The sequence below is a fragment of the Aegilops tauschii genome, chromosome 7, assembly GCF_002575655.3.
Source record: "Aegilops tauschii subsp. strangulata cultivar AL8/78 chromosome 7, Aet v6.0, whole genome shotgun sequence".
Classification (NCBI taxonomy): domain Eukaryota; kingdom Viridiplantae; phylum Streptophyta; class Magnoliopsida; order Poales; family Poaceae; genus Aegilops; species Aegilops tauschii.
This window is the reverse complement of record NC_053041.3, coordinates 109607638-109631828: the sequence shown is the minus strand read 5'-3', so window position 1 is coordinate 109631828 and position 24191 is coordinate 109607638. Positions and strand designations below refer to the sequence as shown.

General features: G+C 44.6%; 2 protein-coding genes across 2 annotated transcripts; one reads left to right on the top strand and one right to left on the bottom strand.

Moving 5' to 3' along the window:
• The first annotated feature begins 1382 nt into the window (after positions 1 to 1382).
• Positions 1383 to 4556, top strand: LOC109744680 (UDP-galactose/UDP-glucose transporter 7). Its single transcript, XM_020303834.4, has 7 exons — positions 1383 to 1670; positions 2552 to 2657; positions 2759 to 3004; positions 3143 to 3253; positions 3337 to 3495; positions 3802 to 3945; positions 4033 to 4556. The coding sequence occupies exons 1-7, from the start codon at positions 1624 to 1626 to the stop codon at positions 4198 to 4200; spliced, it is 981 nt and encodes a 326-aa protein (XP_020159423.1). The 5' UTR covers positions 1383 to 1623; the 3' UTR covers positions 4201 to 4556.
• Positions 4557 to 5067: 511 nt separating this feature from the next.
• LOC109744678 (cyclic nucleotide-gated ion channel 17) lies at positions 5068 to 10450 on the bottom strand. The gene is made up of 7 exons (XM_020303831.4): positions 10070 to 10450; positions 9018 to 9516; positions 7948 to 8160; positions 7519 to 7805; positions 7181 to 7292; positions 6290 to 6526; positions 5068 to 6133 (listed from the first exon to the last, which is right to left on the bottom strand). Exons 1-7 carry the CDS (start codon positions 10138 to 10140, stop codon positions 5462 to 5464), a joined length of 2091 nt encoding a protein of 696 aa, XP_020159420.1. The 5' UTR covers positions 10141 to 10450; the 3' UTR covers positions 5068 to 5461.
• Positions 10451 to 24191: the final 13741 nt, after the last annotated feature.

The window sequence follows — 24191 nt, the reverse complement described above, 5'->3', positions numbered from 1 at the left end:
CATGATGTGAGCATGAAGAGTTATTATATATATGTGGGTGAAATGAACATGGATTGGATTGAAGTGAAGGCAACATGCATGTGGTGCATGTCGAAAGTAGTACAATCCAAACTTGATCAAGTTAGGCTTAGTATTACTTTCGACATGCACCACATGTTGCCTCACTTCAATCTAAGTCATGTTTAGGCATAGCAGTAGCAGTAGCACGGAGATAAGAGAGGACACATCTCTCTATTAGCTACCTATACCAACCTAAATTAACCCCCAAAACCCCTAAACCACCTCCTTTAAAAAAAAAAACAGCCGCTGAAATGCTGACGCGTGGAAGCTTATTGGTCCTGGTTGGTGATACCAACCGGGACCAAAGGCCCTCCTGCCTGGGCTCGCCGGAGCGGCCACGTGGAGGCCCATCTGTCCCGGTTTGTATAAGAACCGGGACTAAAGGCCTAGGGCATCACATTTGGTTGCCTTAGGGTTTTGGATATCCCTAGGTCTTCCTTATATATGACAGATTCCTGGTTACATTGAGTGGTGACTCATATCCCTATCCTATTAGACCCGAGAGGTTCAACTCATGAGTAGCCAGTCCTTTTGGTTTGCTCTTCTGCCGATTCTCGGTTCGTCCATCCCAGAGATCCTTCCCTCTGGAGTCCATTTCCAGCTCCATCCTTCGTATCCTCGTCAACACTAATAGGTGCAATCAGTGGCGAGGTCCTTCTTGTGTCGTTGTTGTAGTCGTGGACCCTGCTCGGCGGAGATCAAATCGGACATCACCTCGATCCTCGGTTGATGTCGCCGGCGTGCAACTCGAGTCCACCCCGCACATGACCGAGAAGAGAGTATGGCGATCTCGAAGAGATAGGACGATGGTGACTGCGAGCACCGAAATGAGAGAGGGAGAGGTGTATAAACCTCGTAGAAAAACCTTACATCAGTTTTGGTCCTCCTTTTACTTTCTGAATTGTTTGTTTTTTAAAGTGTATACCACTTTAACGAGTTGACGACTCATTTTTTTGGTGAGCATGTACATTCTAGATACCCATATACACTCATCCCTTATGAAGGCACGCCCACACGCCTCGTAGTCGACTGGAACGTCTTTTCTCATTGAACGAGCATTGCTGGAAAGTCTATAATAAATCCAAAAAATGCGATCACCGGGACTCGAACCATGGTGGGCTGGTTTCACCGTAAAGAATGTAACCATCTAAGATATGCTTAGTTCGTCGAAACAACTCGTTGCTATTGCCAGATATGCAATATTTTAGTTTGTGGACCATGCCATCCGAGCTTATATTATAGACCAGCGCATTTTGCTCGAGAGAAGAAGGGATTAATTTGCTTCAGGTGTCATGTCAGCACGGCAGGACTTGCTTGTGATGCACCGCTTCGTGGCGTGGAAAGGAGAGCGCATCGCTTGGCCGTCACGCCCGCGGCGATTAACTGAATAACCAGGTCGCTAATGGAGTCCCCCGGGTAACCCACCACACGGCCACACACACAGCCCCGTCAGTTTCGAGGCCCACTCTCCCATCCCACGCGCCAGATCGAGCCCGGGCCGCGCCAGAGCAGAGGTCCCCGAAGCACGCGCGCAGCGGGAGCGGGGGGGATCGGCTTCGCCGGATGCGCGCGATGGGGCTGGAGGCCGGCGAGTCCAGCTCATTCCTCAGGTGCGACCTCGCCTGCCCCATCTCCCCTTCCCCATGTCATGTTCTTGCGCTACCCCGTCGTTTCCCCTGGTCTCGGAATGAGTTTTCGCCGCCCTGGGGCGTAAGCTGTGCGCGGATTGGGGTGGTTTCTGTCACTTCTTGGGCGCGACACTCTGATTTCAGCAGTTGCCGGGCTCGCCGCAGTGGCAAATGGCTACTCTGGACGCGGCTCATGGCGGAGGCGAGAGGGGGTTCTTTTGTAAGCTGGGCTGGGGGGTAGGATTTGGATTTGGTTTCTAGTTTTCACCTGAGAATTTTGCCTAGTTTCATTGAAATGTTGGGGACTATCTGAAACACTGGATGGAGCCTTACTACTACACAATCTATTTTTCACCTCACAAATATGGCTGGCTGGCTCCACAGAAATGTTGGACACTGCCTGAAAAACTGGATGGAATCTTTGGTCTTACTATCCAATTCTTGTGTAGGTCGACCTATCTGGCTGCCTGATATTATAGTTTTCCAAAAACAATTGACACTAGTATATGACGAATGAATGCGTGTACAGGGCAATTGGCAATTGTTAAGTCATATATGTATGAGGCTACTAATAGCACTACCAAAGAACAAGACAATTGGCAAAACAAGTTGCATTCCTGATTTACTTAATTAATCTACCAAGAGCAATTAAGCACCGTTGGGCCTACTGTGGGGACCTGCATATGCAGAGAGGCCAGGTGGCTCTTCTCTTGAATTAACATAGTACTAAATTTGGCACCTGCTGCTAGATTCTCTAGAAGAGAAAGATTGGGATTTTCTGTACTTCTACTGTCAATATCAGAAGAGAAATGCATTAGCCATAAGGGGCGCCTAACGATTCCCCTGTTTATATTCTCTTGCAGCTTATCTTCGGCCTTTTCATATGGAGTTGCATCCATGGCGATGGTTTTCGTCAACAAAGCGGTTATTATGCAGTATGTTCACTCCATGACCCTCCTCACTTTACAGGTACGACTGAACATTACCGACGAATGCCGATAAAAACGTTGCTTCTTTATATCTTTGTCTAAGCCTGGTTGGGTTGTTCACTTTCTCCTTTATTTCAACAGCAATTAGCTACCGCACTTTTCATACATTTCGGGCAAGTTCTAGGAATGTCTAAAAGGAAAGATCTCAGCATTGCAACAGCAAAGAAGCTTCTTCCCGTGTCAATTTTCTATAATGCAAATGTCGCATTTGCTCTGGCAAGCTTGAAAGGGGTTAACATCCCTATGTATATTGCAATCAAGAGGCTCACACCCCTTGCCGTTTTGGTGTCTGGGTTCTTAAGGGGGAAGGGGAAACCATCAACACAGGTAAAAATGTTTTCCCTCATGCAGTGGTTTCCTTTTTTCCATCTACGCACATAACCAAACACAGGCCTGCAGAGCTTTCACTCTGGAAGGGATGGCTTATTACTAGAAGCACTTTCTCATCTTTGCAAATTGTTTTAGGTGTCGCTTTCAGTTGTCTGCACTGCCTTAGGTGTCCTTGTTGCAGCACTTGGAGATTTTTCTTTTGACTTGTATGGATACAGTATGGCTCTAATATCGGTCTTCTTCCAGGTTAGCTTTTGTATCTGGTTAACACCACACACACACACACACAAGAATTGGCTATAGTTCCAACTGACATAGTGTGTATGCAGACGATGTATTTGATTCTGGTGGAGAAATCAGGCGCAGATGATGGTCTTTCCTCAATGGAGTTGATGTTCTATAACAGCATATTGTCGATTCCATTTCTGTTTTTCATCATTGTTGCAACAGGAGAATTTCCCCATTCTCTTTCAGTTCTGTCAGAAAAGGTTAGTAAGTAGTATGGGTATAGGTTTATCAAACTTAATTAGCAGATATAAGATGGCAATCTGTTTGTTCTTTGTTCAGACCCCCTTTAGCTCATGACTACATAATAGTTCATACTAGGATTCTAGATCAGATGGACTGGCACTTAAATATTACTCCCTCTGTAAACAATAAGATGTTTTAGATCACTAAGTAGGGAGGTAGTAGTAAACATAATATGCCTTAGATCCTGATCGTTTGTTTCTGCATCAGATGCTTTCTAGTTTGCGCTGTTCCAAGATACTTATCCGTTATCTCTTGAAATGCAGACAGCTTCTGCATCATTCAGTGTTATTCTTCTAATTTCACTGGTGATGGGTATTGTTCTCAATTACACCATGTTCTGGTGCACAATCGTAAACTCTGCCCTGACAACCACGATAGTAGGAGTTCTCAAGGGTGTCGGGTCCACGGTACGTCTATCAGTATATGATGTGCTTTAGCTCTGACCTTGTAGAACTTAAGCATCTCATACCATGTTTGTACCGTTGACCTTTCAGACCCTGGGTTTCGTGGTGCTTGGAGGCGTCAAGGTGCACGCTCTCAACGTCACCGGGCTGGTGATCAACACGTTCGGTGGCGTGTGGTATTCGTACGCAAAGTACACGCAGAAGAAGAAGCTGCCACGAAGGGTCGCACCCGACGAAGAGTCGCATCCACACAAGTAGCAGCAGCGCCCGGGGTCAGCGCTCGATATAACTTATGTAGGCAAACCGCATTCTTAAAAGGAGACAATAAATCTTTTTTTTTCTGGACGCCATCCATCAGCGGCGCTATTTGGCGTGGAGGAAGGTACAAAGTTGTTCCTCTTTTTCTTTTCTTTTTTTAACTTTTACAAATAGCACCGTGTGTTTATCAGCAGCATCATAGTCCATAGGGGAGTGAACTCGGGGAAATCACGTAACTGTAATTTTGGGATGAATCATTACCACACTGTACTGTACTTTTTCCCTATCAGTTGTACTAGCAAGATTTTATCAGTGGGTTTTACCCCGAAAGGTTCACTCATTTGAAGAGAAACAAACCTGTACCTTTTACCCTTTCTTGATAAATCTGCATGCATACATATGAGCTCTGTGGAGTGGATGGGATGAATGATGCTGTCAAAAGGCCAACCGTCCTGCCTGGGCTAAGATAGCAAAGCATATCTTCTCTTTTTACCACACTGATTGCGAGGATATGTTCTCATCATTTATGTCAGCTTCTGGCTTGTGCTTTGTGGTTGTCTCCGATGAGATCGGCGAAACCTTACACTTGATAGCTCACCACGGACGTTGTATCCTGGCCACAAATCAGATTTGTCATGTATCCTGGCCACAAATCAGATTTGTCATGTTCGCGACAACATAATTTGTCATGCTTAAAAATTTGATGTCAGATTTTTAACATTCCTGAAAAGCAAAATTGTTGTGGCTGTTGTGCAAGGAGATTTTAAGATGAAGTTATACGGCGCGCCTGAATAGCAGCTAACCCACCTGATCTCGCTGTTAAACCAACCCCAGCAGTTCAGGGGAAAAAATACATGACCAAGCCAATGAAAAACCAGGCTATAGAAATAATAGAACAAACCAATGCACACACACACACACTCCACTCACAATCTGATCGCCCAGTCAATACAAGCAGCAGTGTGCCCCTTTGAGGTCACAAGAATAACTCAAACATAATTACATCTGGATGTACAATATGAGCATCCTAAAGCTAACCCTACAGCAACTGCTGTCCTACCGAGCCCAAACCCAACCCCAGAAGCAAACCAGTCTACCCTGCCCCAAATCTAGCTTGAGCATTTCCCTGAGATGAGCAGTCAGTCACCAGTGAGCTTGAGCCCCAAACTCAGCTTCATATTTACAGATCATCGCAAAGGACGCCTCAGTCTGCGACCAGCGACCGCCGTCGTGGCAAACAATGATATGGCAACCCTTTCTCCTAGTCGTCGTGCTCCACCGAGAAGTCCGGCTCAGAGGGCTTTCTGAACTTAGGCAGCTCCCTGTGGCTGTCAGACCCTTTCCTGGCCGCGGCCATGATCTTCACCGACCGACCGTGCTCGGCGAAGGAGCCACCGCCATCGCCATCCTCATACGACCTCATGGAGGAGAAGGACTCCCTCATCATGAGGTCCCTGGCCAGCCTCCGCCGCTTGTGGCGGCGCCAGGTGGCTTGGATGAAACAGGCCGCCCAGGTCCTCCAGTGGTGGGAGTAGTACCGGAAGGTGTGCTGTAGCTTCCGGCTGTGGAGCCGCCTGAACTGGCTGGCGACGAACCGGAGATCCTCGGCCTGGAGCGCGAACGCCTCCACCTCGACGAGCGCCTTCACCGTCCTGGTGGAAGATGGCAGGTTGACGGTCGGCCTGGGGACCAGGGCCCATCCGAGCAGCTCTTCGCCGCAGAAGTCGCCGGACTTGAGGATGATGGAGTTGAAGAAGCCCGTACGGCCGCCGTCGGTGGTGGAGCTCTCCAGCTTCCCGCGAATGATGAAGAGCATCTCGGTCACCGGGTCGCCCTCGCGGACCGTGTACGTGCCCTTGGTGCTCAGGGACGAGACGAGGCGCCCACAGATGGCGTCGAGGAGTTGGTCGTCCATCTGTGAGAAGAATGGCACCTGAAACGTAGCGATATGAAAAGTAGTAGTGAGACTCAAGCATCGAGTGATTTGTAATGCCATGAACTCAACCATCAGATGGATGTGAAGTTTACTAAGTCTGTGCAATTGTTCAAACAACAAAAAGAAGTACAGTAGTAGGAAAGTTAATTTTACCCGGCGAACAAGATCCAAGCAAAGGTGACGGTTGATGTCACGGCGAAGATCTGCAGGCAGGGCCTTCAATATAGATGCTTCGTCCACGCCTCGAGTTGCAAGCCACTTGTAGTGAATAAATCTTCTCACCCTTTCCCGCAGTACAGGAGGAAGTTGGCGATGTTTCATCCACTCTTCGGTATCTCTTTGCTTTACTCTCCACTCCTCAACCCTTGCAGTGATAGATTGTAGGTACGTCTGGCAGATAAAATATTGTAATAAGCCCACTGTTTCTTGCAAATAATTGTGTTGACAAGTCTGAAGTTGAAACAAGCACACCTTTTTGGGGTATTACCAGTATGGTGGTTTGTTAATTACTAGAGCAGAGGTAACACGGAAAATACCCAGGCAGAAAGCTGTTTTAATAAGGTTAAGGGCTAAATACTCAACCTAGTGATACTTGTTAGTTTGAAGAACATATTGAAATCCTCAATGCATGTTAACCAAGCATATCACCAGGCACAAGGACTCTAACCTCATGCCTCTGTTCTTAAAGCTATGGACTACTGCCAAAGATTGCACATTTGAGAAGTTGTAAAGTGCAATGAACACCTCATTATTTGCAGACTTCAGCAAATATTGATTGATTGACCAATAATCTTAATGCCTAGTTTCCGAGCTAAGCAAATAACTAAGGATATGAAATGCCCCTAGAATTTTGAGCAAAAATAACCATGACGGCATCATACAAAGATAGACACCGAGGGCTAGACAAGTAGTAAGCCTCAGCATCAGAAAACGGTTGACAAAAGAAGTACATTAGAAAAGGGGGTAATTGCATGTAAGTTATATAATCAAATTAGTTTCATGAGTCACCCATGAAAGTAAGTGTAAATTATATTGTAGAAATACCTGAACATTCCCAATCAGATGGGCAAACAAAACGAGACCAAGCACCGCCAAGAATATGGCATACAATGTCTCACCAATATAGGTACTTACAGTCAAAGTCTGGCCATAGCAACTGTTTCAACAAATAATATAGCACGTTAGCAACCAATAGAATCTTTACACCAGCTATAATTATGGTAACATATCTAAGACTTATCAGGCCAGGAATGTAGCACTACAGAGTTATAGTTTCATATGTAAGAATAAGGTCTCTGGAACTTGCTTTAACAGAGAGTGTAATTCTTAATTATCAGATCACCATTGTTACAAGAAGATGTGTTGTTCAGCTATTGTCATACCTTAGATTTTGTAAGCCCCACCAAAGACAATACAGGTACTTCTTCAGGAACCTATGGCTTGGAGCTTTGTTCGATAACAAAGGCTCAAACATACCATAGTCGAAATTTGGGTTTTTGCTACTAGCAACACAGGTCCTAAAGATAGCAGTACTCTTTGCCCAATCTGGATCTGGCTTTACCTTACAAGACAGGTATTTATTATGGCAATTAGTTTCAGTAGCGCAGTATTTTTGCCAGCATGCAGTCTGGCGATCAACAGACAGCAGGTACCACAATGCTCCTAAAACCTGGAGAGTAGAAATGCATCACGGATGTCAAGCAGTCCCACCACATGCTAGTAAAACAAAATATATGCAACAACAACAGGAAAGGAAATATACTAGAGAAAGACTGGATACAAAAACTCATATAACTAAATAAGTAACATACATGGCTAGCAGTCATATATAATAGCAGATTGGACACAGCACCCTGCCAGGCAGTCTTCGAAAAAGCTCCAGTAACTTTAAGAATTTTGCTATTCAAGGAAGATATGAGATATAATCTCAGAATGTACTGAAAAAGAGCAGCCAGGAACAGTATGTCATTATTATGCCCAGACCAAGTATACTTAATAGCTGGTATCACGGACCAAGTAATAATCTGCAACAACAGAAAGGAAAAACTGTTAGATAACAGAAAGGTGTATATTGTAGTTTCCTTAACCTCACGGAAACTCATGTATATAAACTCACGATTATAGACATAAAGTTTTAGGAAGTTGAGATCCACCACTTTCATGTTCGATAAAGGAATAATCATGCCATCAAAGGAAGCATGTCAAGAGCCACAGAAAATTGACAAATATTGACCAATATATTAGGACGAATTATGTTTTGGTATCCAGTTCAACAGATAGCAAAAGCGCATAGTACAAATGCAGCATATCATTAATTTACAGCAGCGTTCAGAAGTTTACAAGTTTCTGCTTATGTAATAAATAAAACGGAGCACACCTTTTTTAATGTTAAAAAAACAAGTTTGTTATTTATTTGCACCTACATTAGTACCTGACCGCTACTTGCATGAAGAATTCAACTAAACAATATTTTAGAAATGGTCAAGTTGGTTGGTTCAATAGGTGGAGGGCCTCCAAGAAAGGGGAAATAAATAAAATTCACAAACAATTCAAAAGAGGACCTATAAATTTCATTTTTGATAATCATGAACTATGGGGGCTAATGTTTTATTTATAATTCATTTCAGATAAGAGTAGTATTTTCTTTGTTATGGTGTGGCCTGTGAAGAGATCGAAATACACACTGTCCTTATGCCACATAAAATAGATTATTTCATCTGGAAGAGAAACAGCCCCTCAACTCGACCTTACCACCTTCAACAATTTTAGCAGTTCACGGACATCTAGGTAAGTATGAACGAATCAGTGTGCAAACATCAGTGCAAGCAAATGTTTCCCAACCCGTAATGACAAGTAATGGATCAGAAAGGATTAAAAATACCTGTGGTACAGGAATTGAAGCCACTAGATCAACCGCAAAGTCAGATCTGAGATACTTCTTTGCGATTTCATTAGGGTCTGTAACCAGCTCTCCTCTGCCGAAAACCCCGGACTTGGAGCTCGGATTAATATAAGCAGTCATGAACTTTATCACAATTTGGATGACGTAAAAGAGATCTGCAACCGATCGGAAGACGGTAATGGTGATAGCCAGGTGTCTATCTTTCCCGACGCATGAAGTGTCTGTGCCATATTGGATTTTAGGCACGTAGAAGTAGAGAGGGTCCATGAACAGAGCGACGAAGCAAGAGACTCGGAACACGTAGTTCCATAGCAAGATGAAATCGCTCGTTGGGTCGATGATCCTCTTGTGGGGAACGTCTTGTCCTGCTACGAAGATCCTGTTCTTCCCCCAGTTCCCCACGCCGAGCTTGCGAGCAGCTGGACCAGCCTGCTTCTGGTGAATGGGCATCGTTGCCTTTGCCCTCTCGTCGCGGAATCTGGCAATGAAAAACAGAATTGGCACTCCATTTGAATATGCTAAAACAATTCTGAAGTTAGACACGGTCATTTCAGCTCATAAGCAGTCAGATTATTATTTTTCCTACTTCATCCTCATTTATGAATCTAATCTTACACTGCTCATGGAGGTTGAAGCAGCCCATCTCTATCACAGATGCACAGCTATCAAACAACTTGTAGAGGACTCGCTACCAGATTACTGTTGTGCTACGGAACCAAAGTGAAGCATTTAAGCCAGACAAGAACCATATGTGGAGCAGTCAGCCTAAGAACACAGCAACAGCCATCTTCTAACAGCAACCACCATTCCACCAACCCAGGCCAATCCGAACCGAATATTCCTCCTGTGCTCCTCCTCGAATCCCCGTCGGAGCAGGAAAATCGGCAGCAAAGCCGCGCCCATCTCATCCACGCCCCCGATTAACCTCCCCAAGCCAAGCTAGCTAGAGACGGCAGCCAATCTCCATGCTCCCGAGCAAAGAGGCCAGCAAGCAAGCAAGAGCAAAGCGGGAGTAGCAGGCCGTTGCTCACCTGACGGTCCGCTGGCGCCTGAACCCCGTGTCGTCGTCGACCCGCCTGGACCCGAACATGGCGTACTCCATCCGGCCGCAAGGACCATGAACCCCTCCACGGCTTGCTCACCGCCGCCGCCCGCCAGACAATCGGGTGCTGGAAGGCGGAGGCCGCCGCCGAGCTAGCTAGGCTCCCTCCGCTCGCCCGGCGGGCGGGGCGCGCCGGAGGAGGCGGGAGGGGAGCCGCGGCGGCCGGGTCGGGATCGTGGCGCGCGGAGCTGGAGGGAGGAGGGGGGAGCGGAATGAAACTACCTGGATGGAGGGAAGGGGAGGGAGGGAGGAGCGGATGAGTGTTTTTTGCTCGGGGCTGGTTGATAATGATCGGTGTCAAATCGATTTCGACGGGGTTTTTTTTTGGGTGGGTCAGAAAAAACATTCGGTTTCGTGCTGACTTTGGATGGGGATCCAAAGTGGTAGTTATATTTTTTTATTTCCTTTGCTTTTGGTGCGCTTGTTTTGTTAGGACAAGGACGAAATGTCAAATGGATGGAGTAGCAGCAGCAGCAGCATGTGGGTAGGTGGCCCGGCGAGGAGACTCGGTCAGTGTGGCCGATCATGCGTCCGTCCTTGTGTTGTTCAAGAAAAAGACTCGCTGGCCGGATCTGATGATGCATTTGGAGAAATTGCTCAAATGCCACCGAATTCTACTCTACAAACTGGGCATGATCACTAGGGCTGTAAACAAGTCGAGTCCGAGCGAGTTGGACTAGGCTCAGCTCAGATTATACTACAATTTAAGCAAACTCAAACTTAAGGTCGAGCCGTAGAAAGCGGCTCGTGCTCATCTTGTATTGATTTCGAGTCGATCTCGAGCTACTTTCGAGCTAAATAAGATGATTTTATTAATAATCTAAGACAATTTTTCAAACATGATAGGCCACAACACAACATAGGATACCATTATAAAATCTGACTTATTCTCTCTCAACTGAGGACTAACCCTTAATAACTAGGGATCGTGGATGAATTAGAAAGATAGAAAAATAAAGGTGCGTCTGCTCTTAAACTTTGACTGAGAATAGTAGGATATTTAACACACGGCTGATCATGTACCATATTGAGGCTAAATTTTCTCTGTGCTTAATTAGGCTTCCATGTTTGCTATTAGGTAAAACTGAGAAAAACCGTACACAACATATATATGGCAATAAAATTATCCTATTTTATTTTAATATATATCAAGATCTTTTAATATAATCATATGACATCGAGCTATCGAGTTAAAATCGAGTGAGCCAGTGTTGGCTCAAGATTAGCTCATTTCTCTATCGAGCTACATAAAGTGTTCACACTCAGCTTATTTCTTTTCGAGTCGATCTCGAGTCGAGCCAATCTCAAGCTAATGAGCCGCGAGCTTTTCTTGCAGCCCTAATGATCACCCATTTGTTTAAAATCCAAAACTTGGCGAACAGCCTCACTTTCATCCTTCACAATCATGTTGTGTGTGATCATACAAGCTGTTATGACCTCCCGTAAAGTCTTTGGATCCCATTGTTTAACAGGTCCGCGAACAATTGCAAAATCAGACTTGAGGCACTTCAAATGCCCTCTTTGCATCCTTTCTAGCACCTTTTGCATCCTTTCTAGCACCTTTTGTCTTGCCGCAAAAATGGATTTTTTGTTACTTGATGGATCGGAGATGGTTTTGACAAAGGTCACCCACAAAAGATCGATGTCATCGCAAGGATTGAGTGTATGCCCATTGATTATATAGTTGCATGCAGTAGCTTTGTCTGTACATAACCTTGCAAACAATTGGGAGTGATGTAGCACGTTGATGTCATTGTGATGCAACTGCTTCAAGAATGATGGTGCACTTTTGACGACGGCTCAGGTACTGCCTTTGTTGAGCGTATAGGCAGTTCTTTCATTTCCAGTGAATGCAATCCAAGGATCCAAGCATACCTGGGAAGCCTACTGATTCTCCAAGTGCCATGAGTATTGTTGTGTCTTTGGCATTCGGTCCTGTCAAGTACTCTGGTCCAAACACTTTGACCACTGCAGCAGCTAATTGACCATGGATACGAGGCATGTGCTCTCAGATATCCAAAGGTAGTCATGCCACTCGTTTGCGAAACAGTGCCATACGCAAGCACCCTCATAGCAGTGTGCACTTATGGAGACCAGAGAACCCAATGTGGCCAACAACATCCATTTGCAGTTTGAAGTAATCATCACAGGCCCTGGCACCTTCCATGATGCTCAAGTACAATAGTCGTTGCATCTGATATCGACATCGTAAGTAGCGGCCGAATAGCACACTAGGGCAAAGTAGTCCTTGTAGAGATCAACATGCTCTCATGCTCAACGCCGATTCAACACTCGATGTCCCTTTGGTGAACCCTTGAAGTTGAGAACATGCTCCTCTGCATGCTCTGTTTCTTCAAGAATTGTCATCATCTTCGTCGTTTCATCCTCAACTTGTCAACTTGTTCATCGTCTGATGAAGATAAATCCATGAACTTGGCATAGAAGTACTCCTCATCTAAATCGATAGTGTTTGCTTCATAGTGAACAACGAGAACGTCAAAAATTGTGATATGACATTCACCGAACACTACCCAAGCATGGTGTATGCCATGCACGACGTCGGCAGGGCGGAGGGTACTTGTGCAGTGTCAGGGGGGGCGGGGAGTACGGCGGTGCCGTAGGCCTAGGCGGGGAGGCGGGTGGGTGGATCGGCGAAGGTCCAACAAGACCTGGGTGACATTCGGGGGGTAGGCGGCGTCGGTCTCCCAAAGCGTAGATATAGTTCGGAAGAGGAGGGCCGTATTTGCGAAAACGTGCTCCGAATGGAGTTTTGGGTGAGACGGGGGTGTCGAAATCCAACGTGGCGGAATCCCAAACTTCCCCATAGCTCTTTCTGGTTTGGGTCCGGACTAGGGAATTCGGACATCAGCACCAGTCTACCCCAAAATAGTTGTCCACGTTGGAGGTTCAGACCGTCTGTTCTTGGCATACAAAGAAGATTTGGTGAGCCGTGTTGGAGATGCCCGGATTGACTGATAGATGGCACGTCCGGCATTTCATTTCGGTCACCTTTTTTATGTTTCTGAACTGGATTTCATCCAGCTGACGGTAAGCTAAAAGCTCCACCACATGTTCCCTTGTGTGTCCCCCGTTTAAATACTGCCAGTCACGGGTAGTACGGAGGGGAAAGAACTGCATCTGCTGTGTCCAGTCTTCCTGTTGGAGATGGTAACGACGAGTCGGAGAGCCTGGTCACACGTGAAGGCGGTCCTAGGTTAGCACTAGTAGACAGCAGTTGACAGTGGACAGAGAGAGGGTGGATGGCGATCACGTGATCAAGCTCTTTACGATGGTTGTGAGATGGCAACAGCACCATGGCCATCCACCATTCAAAGAGAAAAATGAGTGGGAGAGAAAGAGGGATGGTGAACGAGACATGGAATCTCCACGTGAACCTCTCGTTAGAGCGTCTACATCCGGACTTGACAAACTCGAGCACCTAAATGTATGCGAATGCGTCATGACGCGATCCAAGACTACATTGAACGACCCCACATATGTCTTGCCGGACAGCCACACTCCTAGCATCAAAACCCTTAAATTCACACAAATCCATGTACATCGATCATACTGTTCGCACACGAACACGTCACCGTGTATCCTCGACGCCGGGGGTGATGCACCGCAGCTCACGTCTAAGGAGACCCGGCCGGTAGCGCGGTACGCAAGCAATCCGGCGGGTGCTTTTTAGGACCCGAAACCCAACACGCCCGGGAGGGACCCCGTCAGGGCGTGCGGCGGCTATGGGTTGCCCTAGGTCGACCTGATCGCCCCTAGGGCCTCATGGATCGCCGCCCTGCAACTAGAAAAACGAGGAAGAAGAAGAACAAGGGAGAGAGATCAAGGTAACGGTAAAAGGTGATATATTGATAGATCGATTGTGTGTTGTTCAATCGGCCGTCACTCCTTAGGTATATAAGAGGCAGCTGGACTTCCCGTGCAAGGAAAAGGCTCGGATTCACGTCCAAAACCCTAGTCAAATTCGGATTGGTTTTGTTCGAACTTTCCAAAACTGTTCGGTTTAAACTGGCTGGACCTTGCGGGTAATTTTTGAGGTGGTAAACGACATCGGATGGAAACAAGCCTAAAAGCAATCTTGACCGCTTCGACGAGAGGAACAACTTTCATGTTGAACGTTTTTTGATCAGAGGTCGTCTTGAGGGTCAAATCGCTCTCGCAAAACGGGCTATTATTCGCGCTACCCATTAGGCAGGGTGTGGTGAGGCGCGCCACTTTTGGCCCGTGATAGGGCTGTATTCGGATGACTCTAATTTTTGCATACGAACTCGGATTAGGATGACTTTTATATCAAAATCGACCTTTTCGACGCGACGAAGACAATTCATGTAGAAACTTTTCTTATATGAGGCCGTCTTGGGGTTGTAATCAGCCGAATAGTGTTCTGGATACAAAATCACAGTACTTCGAACACAATTTCGGCCTTAGAGATGAGACCGGATGGCTATGGCCCAAATATCAAAGTTTCTCCTTTTGAGGATACGGAACTTCCTCACTTTAAGCACTTTTTTATTTGAGGCCTTCTTAATTATGTTTTCGACCATGCCAAAATCTGATGTCAACACATGCCCCCCTGTTTTCGGCAAAACTTGTGTGCTGAAAAATAGCTTGCACAAAGTTTGTTTTAAGCGCGATATCAACACTCCATCGGCCATTTATATGCTTAGGGCAATAATTATATATCGGCCATTATCATTTTTGAATGCTTGATACAAACTTGGGCAAAACCTTCTCAGCTTCATTAACAATCTGATGATAAAGTTTCGTGGATATGTATCTCAAGGTCATCCTCCGAACCATATTGTTCACCCTTTTGCTAGGATTTTTTAGATAATCAACAATAATTTTCTCCAATCCTTACTTCCGCCTGCATAAAAATTTCATTAGTGGCCGAAGCTGTGGACTTCGGTTCGGCCTTACCTATGTTGACAAGATGAAGCATCGGCTATTGAGAGAAATGCAATACACCATGATTAACATAGTAGCCGGATGCTTGCTGTGCCAACTCTTTCAAATTGTCATGTCTAAATATATGAACAATTTAAAAGCAACTCAAGGTAAATTTTGCATCTAGACATACCCCAATATAAACTACAAGTGATTCGTCAAAACATTGATAACCCTTGGATATTTGTTGCACTACTCATAACGAATCACCGAAAGCCTCAAAATATATAGCACCTATAGCAAGTAAAAGATCCAATCCGAATAACGATGCATATTCGTCTTGGATTAATCATGCATAAAAATATTCTAAGAGGCATGAGGCTTCACAAATAGTACCATAAGGAGATATATAAACAACACCAACACTTTGGCCATTGCTACGAATTGAACCATCAAAACATAATCTCTGTAGTACTATAAAGACAAGGCTAATATCAACATTATGCATGTCATTAATCGAATGTTCAGTAATAAAATCAGCTATGATTTGGCCTCTTATAGATCTCAAAGATGCATAAGCCAAATCATATCCAAACAAAGTATAAGCCCACTAGCCAATTCTGCAACTATGAATTGGCCTATGCAGCATATATTCAATGACATCGGTCATGATGTCTCAACTCCATTCAATCATAATATAGGCATACATATAAATTTCCATGAGCACGTACCTTATCTCGCTCTCCAATCGAACTAAGGACGATGTTAGAGTACTACGCCGGCTATGCGTTGACATAATCTTAGGACGATAGATAAATATCGGCCATTACCATGTAAACTTCATTCAAAGCACATATAGCCGAAATAAACAAATGAAATGACAAATCAAGTATTTCGGCCCTTTGGATGAGCAACAAACTTGTAGCTAATCAAATGTATAGTGACTTGGTAATACCCTTTCAAGATGTAAGAAATTATATTGCATCCATGGATTAAAATAAGCCCATTGTGGGTTACCAATCATACCGGATGACGAATTCCATGGCATAGGCGTTAATGGCATAGTTGAAGAATATGGACAATGTGTAAACCGAAGATGCTGAAATCTTGGTCCTTCATAGTTTTCACTCTTTTCCTTCTTCACCTTTGCCGCACTTGTTGTAATGGAAGCTTGCACGTAATTCTTATTTTGAGCACTTCCTTTGGGAACCCATGCCATGTTCCTTTCTTCAAGTTCTTGTGCACTAAGTTTTTGTAATTCCCTCTTTTGCCAATACGATAAGCCGAGTGGGCATCTCGGCTGTGATTCTGTTTTGACCAATGGCAATTCCTTTTTGGCCTTGTGCACTCTCAACTTCTTTTCTTCAGATTTGGCACTTTGATTCTCAATAATTGGTCGCTTCATCTCATTGCCTTTAGTAGCCAATGTTAATACTTTAATTGGCTCTTTTTCATTTGAGATCAAATCTGAAGTTGCACTCTTACGACCATCTCTTTTAACACGGTAAACTTGCTTGACCACCTCTTCCTTCTTCCTTGAGTTCTGGACCGATTCCTTATGATTGAAACGGTCTTTAACATGTGATTGTTCAAATGTTGATCTTCTCGGAGCTGCATAATATTGGTGAGATGATCTAAAATAAGATGGAGAATGTGCCCTTGTATCATACCTGTCGTGGAATTGTCACGGCAGATGTCCTAGTGTGAGGACTTAGTTGTGAGGCCAACGCATCTATGTGGTAGCTTGAGAGGGGTTGATCGGGATGAGAGACGCGATGCGGATTAACACACAAGACAAGGGTTTAGACAGCTTCGGGCCCCGGGAAACATCATCCGGTAACAACCCTACATGTTGTTTGTGGATCGATCTCATTATCATCACGAGGGAGTCACCGTATATCCGGCTCTCCTAGTTGTGTCTAGCCTTAAAGATTATTCTCCCCCCTCTTGGGGTGCCCCGCCCCTCCTTATATAAGTTGAAGGGGCGGGTTACATGTAGAGTCCAACTAGGATTAGGACTTAACCTATTCTGACGTCTCACCATGGGCTTCTTAACGTCTTGGGCTTCTTAACTCCAGACGACTCATTTTCATGGCTAAGTACCTGCCGGCTCATAACTGTCTGCCGGCTTACAATCTGGCTTATAACTGTCTGTCGGCTTACAATCTAGCTTATAATCTGTCTTCCGGCTTACAATCTGGCATATAATCTGCCAGGTCACCAACAAGACACCAGGCTCGGGTGGTCCTCCAATGAAACACCAAGTCCTAGCCGAGTCATACTTCCGGCCGGGTCATACCGCGGGGTATATCCCCAACATTAGCCCCCAGTTTAATTTGGATTTATCCATGTTAAACTGATCCTGTAAACAAAACACAAGAACAAATTTGACAGATTGCGGGTTAAAAAATTCTTGTAAACCGGCACCTGAACATCCTTAAGTCCTTGTCATTTCCTTCTTCTAGAAAGTCAAGGTCAATAGGCCAGCCTAATAATCAATTTGCTGACGTTGGTCTCTCCCAGAAAAATATTGTGAAGAAATAATTCATTTGATTCAGCTCACAATGCTTAACAAAAATATTGGTCTTGAAATACTCATCTGATTTTCAGCCGGCTTAAAGATGTAGAACTTGTCGGTTTATCATTGCCAAAATATCCGGTTTGTAAATATTGATAGCACCGGGTCATAATTGTTGCTAACATCAAGCTTGAAAAATGTACCTCTCTTATATGCATATCACTTGTAGCCCCCAAGTCTTAAGAAGGGAGCGTAGTAACAGCTTAAGACTTGCTTCAATATAAATGCTTTAATTTGAAGAAATCCAGGTTGTTCATCTCAATCACTAGTCAAAACTGAATATTCCACATATGTAGCCCCCAAGTGTCGGGTTGTCATGCTTGCAACAACCTGGGACTTGTAACTGCCTTATACTCATGAAAACTTTCAACCAGTGTAGCCCCCAAGGGTCGGGTTATTATGCAATAATGAGCAGGGACTTTGTAGATATGATCATGTAGACTTGAGCAGCAACGTGTAGCCCCCAAGGGCCGGCTCAGTAAGGTAATATTGAGCTGGGACTTTATATATATACTTCATTGAAAATAACATCATATGATGTGACCCCCACCATGGGGCTCGGACCCACGTCCACAAGGTTAAGAGCTTTGTACTCTACCAACTGAGCAGTGGACCCTTCAATATAATGGATTAAAACTTGTGTACCTTGAATTTTTGACAGGAGCAATTGGTAGCCCCCAAGGGCCGGCTCATTACGATGTGATGAGTCGGGTTTTCAATAAGGCAAGTAAAAAATGACCTTGCATTAGCCCCCAAGTGTCATGGTGCATGCTTACAGCGACATGGGACTTCCATATTTGATATAATCATGATTTTAATAATGTAGCCCCCAAGTGCCGGGTCGTAAGCCTGCAGTGACTCGGGACTATTCCTTCCATTGTAGAATAAATTATATCCATTGATAAAGAAATAATAACCATTGCACTGAAGCGTCTTTTAAAACCTCAATCATAATACTGGTTATTGATAACCATAATAAAAATCCAGCCATGTTGGCTATTCAAGATTTGAATAATATAATCCGGTATGAAACCCTCAATCATTCAATATCATCATGAAAATCCAGCCAAGTTTGGCTATTAAAGATTTGAATACCTTATTGGTTGACAAGTAAATCCGGAGTTTAAATACTCAGTGACTCTTGGCCGATGGTGACTTAATGCGCATCCATTGTAATCCGGGATTTTTGTAACCCGGCGGCTTATAGCCTTTGTGAAAATCAATAATTGATAACCCTTTTGAAACACCAATTTCAATTTTTGATGATGGGCTTGAACTTAATCATTTATGTAAGTCATAGCTCTGCAAATCCTGCACAAAGTTTAAACAATATATACCCTGGCGACTTAACGTCAAAAGCCAGGGCGGGTAACAACCCAAACATAATATAGTCTTATGCAATTATGGAAAAAGACTAACATTAAGGCCATTCAAGCCTAAACATACTGGCAACTTAAAGTTAAAAGCCAGGGTGGGTTATCAAACCTTAGATAACAAAAATAAATATCATACCTGTGATACTTATGAACATTGCCGGCTTATCATGCCAGTAAGGGTAATAACCCTGAAGATATAGAGCACAACGCCCTGTTCACTTTAGTCATGCCGCCGGCTTATCACGCCATATGCAGCAAGGGGTAATATCCCAAAACTTGGAGCACAGCACTTCCAAGTATATAAGATCATCATACACTGGCGACTTATAGTCCAGAGCCAGACCCGGTTAATAAACACCGGGTAATTTCATATATGAACCATAAAGCATCATAGCCCTCATCGGTTTTCCACCATGTATTAATATGTCACAAGAGAGGAAACCTCAAAAAATGTTCAAATCAAATAACAAAAAATCAAGGCTTTCATAGGCGGCCAGGCCCAAAAATCAAGTACTTTCAAGGGCCGCACAGCCACTGAGTTAAACCTTCATGCAAACCTTATAAGCCGGACCTGACATGACCAATCGTCGTTTTAACTTTGACAAGTTCAAGGTCTGTATAAAATTGACTTGTCAAAAGTACGGTGGGTCATTCCAGGATTACCTGGGCGGAGTGGCAGACTTAAAAAGACAGGATAACCCGGGTTTTTAGGTGAATACACCTGGCTTCCAAGCCTGGCTTTTAAGCCTATTACAAGGGTCATAAAAACTCTTGTCCGTTGAACAAAAAGCCCCCAAGTAACATTTTATTCCAGGCATATAAGCCGGATCAACAAGGGTTGTCATAGCTATGCTCAACGAGCAGGAAGCCCCCAAGTGATATATTTCTCCGAGCTGTGCTTGCCGGGTACTTATGTTTGAGTTGTGCTATGCAACAAACTCTCTTTGGTCCCTGTAACTCGGCATCAAGCCTTTAAGTGATCATAATAAGATAAGCCATAAGGCAGGATACCCATGTTTGAACCGCGCATCATGGCAGCAAGTTCTCTTTGGCAACCTTTAATTTTTCTGAGAACTTGAACTTGCGAGAGATGAATTCTTTTTGAACCAGAATTTCAAACCGGATATTGAGAGCTTTAAAGCTTGTGAGAAACAGTTTTCCCTTGAGCCAGATTTTAAACCGGAATCCTCAATCTTAAGCCGGAAATTTTCTGACGGCCTTTAAATTGTCACCAATATGGCAGTAGCCTCCGGGGCCAGGTTATTTTTCCCTCCAATGACCCGGAGTTCTTGAATCTACTTTAAACTGGAAATCATTCACTAAATCATATCATCGTAGCCCCCGAGTCTTAAGACGACTCGAAGAGTTGGCTTGAGATTCTTCATATTTTGACCATAGCATAAGATATGTATTATTATCGTTGATAACGCGATGTGAATCCATAGAAAGTTGAGGTGACTGCAGCGGGTTATAAATGATCCCGTATGAGCTGTGTCAGCAACTCGGCCAATGGTTCATCCCAACTGGCTATTTTGAAGTTAACCACACTGTAGTGGCGGTGACTTGTGCGCCTGCTCATTGAGCCATCCAGTGCAGACGATGGCTGATAATATATGATAATTGGCCTTCAAATTGTTGGAAGAAAAACCGGGCTATCCGAGTAGTGACTTGCTTGCACTCAACAAGTGGCTTATACAGACGGGGTGCAGCTCCAATGTGTTGATATACACCGAACCGCAGAGGCGGATGATAAAAACAACCGCAGCATTAGAGGCAGTATAGCGAATCGCTACCGCTCTTGCAGTGAATAATTGTCCTGCATAAACAATATTACAAACCAGAGTAATTGTTCTTAAAAGAAAAAGTTAATATGTGCTATTTAAAATAGTCTAGACGGATATCACCTGATGTTTTTGTCGGGTATTTATATGACGGACGGTGCATGAACCAGTCAGCTAGGTGCAGCAGTCAACCTTGCACAACGCAACCGCGGGATTTTTTTTGCAAGAGTTGCCATCTTTAGCACTGAACAAGTCATCGAAAACGCAGCTCCTCAGCACACCTTTTTTAATCTCCGGGTTAATCTCTTCATCAAAATCCAAATTTGCTGCCAAGCAAAAACCATGAGTAGCACCTTCCCTTTCTTTTTAACTTTGACCTTGTTGTCCCTCAAACCGGCCCCTCACTTGTGTTTCCTGAAGCACCTGAAGTAGGGCCGGCTTAGAACAGTGGTCTGACAGCCAGCGGTTTGTCCCGCGGCGGTAGAGGAAGAGCCAAGCGAATAGAAGGCCGGCTCAAGGTGCGATGGGTTGACGAGGTGGAGGCACAGGCGGCTCTCAGAAACCGGCCATGGCGACGTCGGCAGTGACATTGGCGAGGGCAACTTTACGCATCTGGGCGTTCAGTACCGCGGAACAGGGGCCTGCCCTTGGCGAGCGGCGGCTCAAGGCCGCGGACGGGCAGCTCAGCGGGGTAGAGTAGGACAGTGACTCGCGGCCGAGGGCCGCGGCGGCTTGAAGCCACTCGAGTGAGGCGGTTTAGAGGCGCACCGGTGGCTGGCGGAGTGAAGCCGACTCATAGCAGAGGTGAATGGTGAGGCGGCGAATATTTGAAGAGGTGACCGAGGCGGAGCCATGGGGAATGCGGTGGGCACAGCAGAGGACCGATACAGGCGGATGACAGCTCACGGGCAAGAGAGCCATGGCAGAGGCAGATTCCAACGGCTCGTCATGCAGCAGCAGAAGCGGTAAGCCGACTTGTGTGCAAATCCGCGACGGTGAGAGCCCGTGATGCGAGAGTCGGCCGGCGCGCGATGGCGACTTGTCGTGAAGCGGGCGTGTGGCCGTGTGAGTCAGCAGGCGCTGGCGGCTCACAGACCTGATAGAGGTAAGGCGAGGTTGGACAGGCAGTGGCGGTTTGGCAACGGCCAAGGTGGAACGCGGCCGGCGGCTCGAGTTTGGCCAAGTCGCATGGCGGTTCGGTAGGAGCGGCGGTGTAGTCCGCAACAAATGAAGGCGGCGATTAGAGGCCGCGGAGATGAGGTCGCACGGGTGGAGTCACGCGGAGGCGGAGCCCGGCGACTCGAGGACGAGGTTGCGATGGATATGCATCTATATGAGCATAGGGAGGCATCCACGGCATTGGCATTGGCGGCACAAAATAAGGATATAAATATGTTGCATTAAAATTCTCACTTTGCCATTACCGATCCTCATATTTGCGCCTTGGGGGTGATCTTGGTTTCTTTGCATGATTGGGCCGATAAGCATTCTTCTCTTCACTCTTCTTTTGATATTTATCCAATAGTTCAGCGAAGGTGATTTTTGATCTCTTACACTTGCGCTTATTTCGGCCTTTGTTTTCTTTTGGTTTGCTTTCATCGATCATAGGATTTGCTTGCTGCCCCCCAGTCCTTGGCGTCTCCATTGTAGCTTCGATGGAGTTCTCGCCCTCAAGATTATGTTCATTATGCTCTTCAACAACTTCTTTATTGAAAGCTTAATCCCATCACCTGCTGTTTTTACCTTCTCTTTAAATGGATTGGCTTGAAGCAGCCGATGCAAAAACTTTCTGCCATCGGGACCAATCAGAATAGACTGGTCATCTTTTGGTGTCTCAACAAATTTCAATCGTCCTTTATCAATGGCCGATTTAACTATTTGACGAAACATATTGCAATCCTCAAAACTATGCTTGAACGAATCATGCAACTTACAATACACTCGTCCTTGAATTGATGGCTTGACATGGTGATCAAGAATTCTTATGTAATTATTTTTCAGCAACAAATCAAATATTTGATCACACATGCTTGAATTGAAGGTAAACTTTTTATTTTCTAGCCGATCTTGCTGTGAGAACGGCTTTGGAGTTCAGCAAACAAATGGTTCAGATTTTGTATCACCCCATTTGGCTATGAATTTTATTTTACATTCTCTTACCAATGTCATTGGATAAGATATTATACAAGCATCGGTTTTCTGAAAAGAATCTAACCTTGGCTTTAAGTTTCTGAAACAAAAATAGTTAGAACATGCATGCCTCAATTGAGACCAAGAGTAAGCCAAGTATGAAACAAGCAAATCTACCCATGTAGATACAAACTTTAAATAAAGCAACGGGGAAAGCTTTGGCTGCAACAATAAGTCATTATCGGTCTTTATAAATGGCGCAATGGGTTGACCGATATGTTCTATAACGATTTTATTGCTAACAAGTAAATTACCCTTCTTCATTGGTCTTTCAAAATTACTTAAGATGATTTTTCTAATAGGTGCATCAACAATAAAGTTTTGACCAAATCTAAAAATAGGTAAATTACTTGCTAAACATATCTCTTTAAATATATTGGGAGAGCATGATGGTGGTGTGACTTGAACAATATCGTGCTCTGCCTTTGGATGGCTCCCCAATGCCTCTTCATCATCCTTTTCTTGATTCTGTGCATCGTTACACTGAAGACCTTCGTCGGCCGAACTTTGTTCGGCTACTTGTTCTTGTCTTTGAAGCTTGTCAATTTCTACGGCAAGGAACTCATAGGGCAGGAAGTATGTTCCATTAACTTCAGAAAAATCAAGCACCGTTGTTTTCCTATGCTTACCATGCCCTTTCTCATTAATGCTTGCGTTGTTGAATTTGATGGATTCAGAATATATACTACTTGATTCGGCTTTTTCAACTGAAGCACTTTCATGTTCCGAATCATCCTTCTTTTCATTGATACTACCAATTGGCAATGCTTCTTTTATCTGAGACAATTCTTTTTCAATTTGTTTCTGGCGGCGAGCGGCAAAATTGGCTTTAAGCTTTTTCTCAACTTCAGCCACTCCAGATATGATTGGCCCTCAATGCTTTTAGATTCTTTCGGCAATGACACATGGGTGTTGCCGAAATTTTGCAATTGTGTAGGGGGTGCATAATATGATGTAGTACTAGGTGAAGGCATAAGCATTGTTGTAAAACCATATCTTTGCTCGCCAGTTTTATCAATTGGCAAAGATTCATCTTCCGGCAAAACTCTAGCTTTTATTGCGGCATAATCAGGAAATAGCCCATTTTCATGTTGTTCAAGGCAAAGAGCACTAATCCTCTTATTTTGGGCTAAATTCTTCAATGCAGCCACTACTACCTCATCTTCTACAATATTGGGCACAACCGCTCCTGTAAAATTTACATTTATTCGGCTTTGATCA

Excerpts from the sequence above, each read along its gene's own strand:
- LOC109744678 (XM_020303831.4), bottom strand. The coding sequence starts at position 10,140 with ATGGAGTACGCCATGTTCGGGTCCAGGCGGGTCGACGACGACACGGGG. Across the intron at positions 7,806-7,947 it reads TATATATGACTGCTAGCCAT|GTTTTAGGAGCATTGTGGTA; the intron begins GTATGTTACTTA and ends TCTACTCTCCAG. Across the intron at positions 6,527-7,180 it reads ATCTGATTGGGAATGTTCAG|ACGTACCTACAATCTATCAC; the intron begins GTATTTCTACAA and ends TTTATCTGCCAG.
- LOC109744680 (XM_020303834.4), top strand. The coding sequence starts at position 1,624 with ATGCGCGCGATGGGGCTGGAGGCCGGCGAGTCCAGCTCATTCCTCAG. Across the intron at positions 2,658-2,758 it reads TGACCCTCCTCACTTTACAG|CAATTAGCTACCGCACTTTT; the intron begins GTACGACTGAAC and ends TTATTTCAACAG. Across the intron at positions 3,946-4,032 it reads TCAAGGGTGTCGGGTCCACG|ACCCTGGGTTTCGTGGTGCT; the intron begins GTACGTCTATCA and ends TTGACCTTTCAG.